General features: G+C 23.1%; 1 protein-coding gene across 4 annotated transcripts in view; it reads left to right on the plus strand.

Moving 5' to 3' along the window:
* Positions 1-6352, plus strand: part of LOC122503828 — a 6818-nt gene extending 466 nt beyond the window's left edge. Inside the window, exons 2-7 of one of the 4 annotated variants that reach the window (XM_043614546.1) lie at positions 2309-2626; positions 3249-3798; positions 3936-3995; positions 4085-4212; positions 5823-6019; positions 6245-6352. In XM_043614546.1, coding sequence (XP_043470481.1) covers positions 2384-2626; positions 3249-3798; positions 3936-3995; positions 4085-4212; positions 5823-6019; positions 6245-6326 — 1260 coding nt within the window. In that variant the 5' untranslated portion in view covers positions 2309-2383 and the 3' untranslated portion in view covers positions 6327-6352. The remainder of the gene's footprint in view (positions 1-2308; positions 2627-3248; positions 3799-3935; positions 3996-4084; positions 4213-5822; positions 6020-6244) is intronic. The other 3 variants (XM_043614547.1, XM_043614548.1, XM_043614549.1) reach the window with 3 other exon arrangements.
* The last annotated feature ends 290 nt before the right edge of the window (positions 6353-6642 follow it).

Raw genomic sequence — 6642 nt, forward strand, 5'->3', positions numbered from 1 at the left:
GCAAAGATTCCAAAGTGTGACACATAGAAAAATGAGGATTTCAAGTCAGTATTGTTACGGATTCCGAGTGAACGTGAACTAAGAATAGAAAATAATCTCGATTTGTTTTCTTTGAGAAAAAAAATTGAAATCAATTTGAAAAATTTAATTTTTTCCTTTTCTTTGAACCGGTTTTGAAACAGTTTTATTTACCGCGCGCGCGTGTGTAACTGTTGTTTCTTAAAATGAATTCAAATTGAATTATTTTTAGAACACTTCAGTTGGTCCGGAAAAGTTATCACAACTTTCGTTTTGTTCCTTCAAGTTGCCAGTGAAAGAAGAATATCTTAAAAATTTGTTTGCAAAACACGCGTCACATCCGGAAACAATAAATTTATTAATGGTTTTGATAAGAAAAATTGATACAATTTATCGTTCAATTAGAATGTGACTCGGTAATTTAATTAAAAGCAATTGAAGAAGGCTATTTTGTTTATTTTTATTATAATAAATAAATAATTCTACAAAGTAGAAAAAATATTTTAGCAGAACAATTTGAGAATTTTATAAAACAATTTTAATATTAAATTTAATTTTTAAATATTTTCCTTATATTTTTTTTGAAAATTAATTTCGCCTCTGAATTTTGCCAAATTTCTTTTTCGACACGAATTGAATTGCATTATGAATGAAATAATTTAAACACGATTGCAGAAAATGTAGTAACGAATGAATTTTGTTGAAAAACATTCGTCACATAGCGTAATATTTACTCGAAGAAATTAAAAATAAATGTTATAATCAACGAAAGTTGAATTAATTTTTTTAAAAAAAGTTTTGCTAAAAATATCGAATATTTTTAATTTCTAATAATTTTTCTAAATAATAATAATATTAATAATTTTTTAATAAAAACGCTTCTGGTTGAATTACTTTGCTCGATTTGTTTACATTCCCCAACGTTCCATAGGTTCTCATAATATGATAAGCATTTTGATAACATTATCGAGATAAATGATATTTTACACATATATCAAATATGGTCCGATAATTATCTATTATTTTAATTGCCAAGTTATTACTCATGTTAATTAATTAATTATCGAGAATTTTCTTATTTCATATCAGAAGCAAAAAAATATATTTTCTATTAAATTTTCAATTCTTATTAAAAAGTAAATAAATAAATTCCGAATTTATTAAATTTATTTATTTATTAAATTCAAATTAATTTATTCAAAATCATTGAATTCTTCCGAAGAATTTTATTAAAATTTATGAAAATAATTGCATTTATTCAGAGAATTTTATTATAATTTTTAAAAATAATTGAATTTTTTTGAGATTTTTATTCAAATTGAATTAAATTCTGGCAAAGAATTTTATTCAAATTTTCGAAAATAATTGAATTCTTTCGAGAAATTTTTTAAAAAATTTTGAAAATATTGAAATATTTTAAATAATTTTAATTAAAAATTTTATTCAAATTTTTTTGGAAATAATTGAATACTACACAGAATTTTATTCAAAAATTTCGAAAATAATTTAATTCTTTCGAAAAATTTTTAAAAATAATTAAATTCTTTCCAGAAATTTTATAAAAATTTTTTTAAATAATTTAATTTTTTCGAGATTTTTATTAAAATTCTTATTGAAAATAATTAAATTCCTGTGAAGAATTTTATCAAAATTTTTAAAAATAAATATTTTGAAGAAATTCTTTGAATTTTTTGAAAATATTAGAGTTTTTTTTCAAATAATTGAATTGTAAATAAAAAGTATGAGAGTAATTGAATTTTATAAAGAATTTTTTTCATTTTTTTAAAAGAATCGTGTTTGTTAATATTTGTAATCTAGAATTTTATTAGAATTTTTTTTTAAAATAATTTAATTCCTATAAAGAATTTTATTAAAACTTTTAAAAATAAATATTTTGAAGAATTTCATTGAATTTTTTGAAAATATTGGAGTTTTGTAAACAATTTTAATTGGAAATTTTGAAAGTAATTTAAATTTGTAAAGAATTTTTTTCATGTTTTTAAAATAATCGTGTTTGTTAATAATTTTAGTTAAAAATTTTATTATTTAATTTTATTAAAAAATTTTTTCGCAATAATTGAATTCTACACAGAATTTTATTGAAACTTTTAAAAATAATTGAATACTTTCGAGAAAGATAAAAATTGTACTGAAAATAATTGAATTCTTGTAAAACAGTTAATAATTAATATTTTTTAAATTTTGAATCTGAAATTATTGAAAAATAAATAATAACAAAATTGTTATTAATAAAAATAAATTTAATTAATTTTTTAAAAATACATTTCAGGTTAAGAGGCAATTAATTAGAAACGCATGACTCGAAAGTGTAAAAGATTTAAAAAAAATTCTCAAAAACGAGGGGATGGACGCAAATTTGAAAATGGAACCTCCAAAAAATGATATCAAAGTTTTCGTCAAGGATCCCTTATTAGAAAATAAAACGAACCTCATTGAGTGGAATGTTGATATGAATGTTATTCTCTCTGGATCAAAGAAATTACAATTTATTCAGAGGATAAAAAATCTCCTGATTTTCATTTTAGTGGTTGCATTTGCAGTCGTGTTCTCTCATTTGAAAGGAGAAATTCGTGCCTTACAAGTTCAGGTATTTTTGTTCACTAATTCCTAATTTTTTCATCAAAAAAACCAAATTTAAGTTATTAAATTAATTATCAAAATTTATCTATTAAGTCAATTACTTAAGAATAGAAAATATTTACAAAATACTAAAAAAATAAAACTCTAAAATTAATTACCAAAAATTGATATTAATTATTGATTTTTTTTTGCAAAATAAAACCAATAACGAAGATAAAAAAGACAAGGTGATCTCGCTATTATTTTTCTTTCTTCGGAAAAAAAATAATACTTAATGGACTTATCTCCATAAGGCAAGGGAAATCGTTCTAGTATTTTTTTTCCTTTTCCATTCCTTTTTGAACTTGCCAAAGTCATGTCCGTGTGACGGAACTTTTGCTAATCTAAAAGGAAACAATTTACACAGTAAATTATGTGTAAAAGAATATTTTATCTGACTCAGAACATTTTCATTACGCATTCACTCTAATCGGAATTTTCTTTCTTTGTTTCTTTTTGTTTTCAAGTTCAAAATTAAGTTTTTTGCAAAAAAAGTTCGGAAAAGACAAAAGAAAATGAAAAAATTTTATTATCTCTTCCTTTTCTTTGAATTATGTTATTTTTAATATTTTTTTCTGCTACTTTTCCAGATAAACGACATGAATGCAAACTTTGTGATATTAATGTTGAAATATGAGAAATTAGAGAAAAATTGTAATTTCCTTCAACGATCGTACGAGAGATTTCAAATGAACACAAGGGATTTGAAGAGGTTCTCGAGAAGAGATTTCAATCATCAAATTCCATTACGGCCAACAACAACAATAGTTGAGAGCCTAAAACAAAATGAAAAAGAAATGGAAAAAAATCTAAATTCCAGAAATGATAATAATTTTCAAAGTCTCGAGCAAGAAAATTCAAAGTTTATGAGGGGGAAAAAAATATTACGAACTCGAAGATCTTTATTAATAGCGAAAAAAAATTCAACAGATGTTGATTTTTTGCTTGAAAATGATAAAAGTGATTACTATGAAGATGAAGAAGAGACGGAGGAGGAGGAAGAAGATGTAAATGATAAATTTACTGAATCGGAGAGCAGTGAATATAGAAGTTCTCGAGCACGCAGAGATGAAGGAAGAGGTAAAGAGGCGAGAAAGAACAAAAACAAAGGGAGGCCCAAACGCAGTCGCAGGCGATTGGGTACATTTGTCGTGATTTTTAATTTTTATTTATCTTTCTTTTTCCTCTTGAAATTAATTCTCTTCCGAATTTAATGCTTTTTTAAAAAACGAAAAAAAAAATGGATACAATTTAAATGAGGGGAAAATATTTTTCAGGTCCCTGGATAGCAACTTTTGTTGGAGCCCAACCCGAGCAATTCGTGACTGACTCAGGTAGTTAGTATAAGTCGTCAGTTCTTGCACTATTTGGTGTTTTCTGCCTGTAAATTTTTTTTTTAAATATGAAAACTCCTATCTTACTGCAGTTTTCATCGGGCCTTGGGTGAAAAGTTCGAGAAACGAATCGCGCTATAATTTCAACAAGTTTCATCTAGTCGAGAATGAAAAGTCCATTGAAGTTACCACTAACGGCCTTTACATGATCTCAACGCAGGTAATTAAAGAAAATATTAATTCAAAATCTGAAATTAATTCGTTAATTAATCAGGGTTACCACAAACATTTAATTTTGTTTTCCCTGATTTTCATATAAAATTTTGGCTTTTTCCCTGATCCTAAAGAATATTCTGATTTCCTCTAAAAATGATTAAATACTCAAAAAAATATTCTATTACATTTATTTCATTTAATTGTAAAATGATTCGAAAACATCAATAACTGCATTTTTAAATAAATATTTAATCTTTATTATTTTTCCATGGGAATTAAGATTTTCAAAATTTCAAATTCAAAGCTTTTAAAATTCAATAACTTTTCAAGAATATTATAAAAAACATTTTATAACAATTTAAGATGACCGAGTGATAAAATCATTATTTTATATCATAAGAATATTCTTATTGTAACTTCTTCAAAATAATTTTCATCATTTCAATTCAATTTTACGAAATTTTGATTATTCTGAAATTCTGCAATTAAATAGGTATACATTAGAAAATAAAAACTTGAAATAATTTTCAAAAATTTCGATTAAGCTTTTTAAACAAAATAATTTCCATAGAATTTTAAATTAAAAGTATGAAAAACTCAAATTTTCAAGATTTTAATTTGAAACCTTTAGAACTTTTTATAAAAGTTTCAAAGATTTGATTTTTTTCGAAAAAATTTATGCAAATTTTAATTATTTTAGAAAATATTTACATATTCCTGTAGAATTTTGTCAAAATAGTTTTTAAATAATTGAATTTTTTGAAAATAATAGAATTTTATTACTTTTGAGAATAATTGAATTTTGCAATGAATTTTATTAAAATTCCTGAAAATAATTTAATTTTGTCGAAGAATTTTGCTATTCATTTATAAAGATAATTGATATGTTGACGACAATTTTTTTTTTAGATTTTTTAAAAATAATTGAATTTCTGCGAAGAATTTTATTAATTTTGAAAATAATTGAATTCTTGTGATGAATATTATTATTTATGAAAATAATTAAATTTTGAAAATAATTTTATTAAAATTCCTGAATATAATTGAATTTCGGCGAATTATCTTTATAAAGATAATTGAAATGTTGAGGAGAATTTTAAAAAAAATTTTGAAAATAATTGAATTTCTGGAAAAAATTTTGATATTTACTAAGATAGTTGAATTTTTTGAAAGAATTGCTTTAAAACTTTAAAAATTTAAAACTAAGTTCAACAAAATTGAAATTAAAATTAGAAAAAAATTCTTCATTAAATGATTTATAATTTATGGCAGTTCTCAAAAACTTCTATTGAAACCCATCAACATCACAACAATTTTTAAAATAATTTATTGTCAGAAATATAGAAAAAATTAAAGGTTTTTTTTTAGAATTCATGGTATTTTCATAGTTTATGAGGCAAAGAAAAAGACAAAAATTCAGAATTTTCTTATAAATTCTAAACATTTAATTTTTCCCAGTACTTTTAATGAAAATCCCTAACTTTTTCCTGATTTCCCTGACCTGTATCAACCCTGTTAATCTTCTAAATTAATTTTCATTTATTTCTTTCTTTACTTTTGGTAAAGTAAAAAATATCAATATTTTTCTACAAAGAAACAAAAATAAATTTTCAGATATTTTACTTCGGAGAATCGACGAATTATTCATATTGGATTCTATTGAGTTCCGAGGGTTCATCGATACCGCAAAGACTCGCGAAATGTGCGACAGTTTCGGCAGAGACAGTTACAGAAGTTTCGTGTCACACGAGTATAATAATTCCACTAAAAAGAGGAGATCGAGTGCGATTACAGCAACAAGAACGTAATAGGTAATAAAATAAATAAACAAAATTTTTTTCAAAGAAAAGCAATTTCCAAATTCAATTATAATTTTCCACTCGATTTTAATTTTTCTCGAAAGAATTCGAATTCAAAATACCTCGTAGGAATTCAATTATTATTTTCAATAAAATTTAAATAGATTATTATGAGATGATTTGATTAAATTATAATTTTAAAATAATTATTTAACTAATAAAAAATTTTTGTTTCAGATTAATAAATCTTCGTGAGGGTCACAGTTATATTCAAATAGCCCTTTTATCGAATGATATTCAAAAAAGAAGATTAACATGAAACGTTTAATTTCTGAAAAAGGAGAAGAAAAAAAAATTCATTTGTATTATATATCATTGTGCACTTCCAATGATCATATTTTTTAAGTTTCGTCGTCGATAAAATATTGTGATAGTTTATTTTTTTGTTTTCTATATATATAGAAAATATTGAATTCTCGAATTATTGTTTTTTTCACGTTACAATTTATTTCTTCTCATCATAATGACAAAGTGATTTAAACTGCCAAAACAATAATTTTTCTACTTCAGGAGAAGATCAATTGTTTAAGAATTTAAATTCTAATAAGGCAAAAAAGTTATTTTTATTATATTTG

This window comes from Leptopilina heterotoma, unplaced genomic scaffold, assembly GCF_015476425.1.
Source record: "Leptopilina heterotoma isolate Lh14 unplaced genomic scaffold, ASM1547642v1 Lhet_27, whole genome shotgun sequence".
Lineage (NCBI taxonomy): Eukaryota > Metazoa > Arthropoda > Insecta > Hymenoptera > Figitidae > Leptopilina > Leptopilina heterotoma.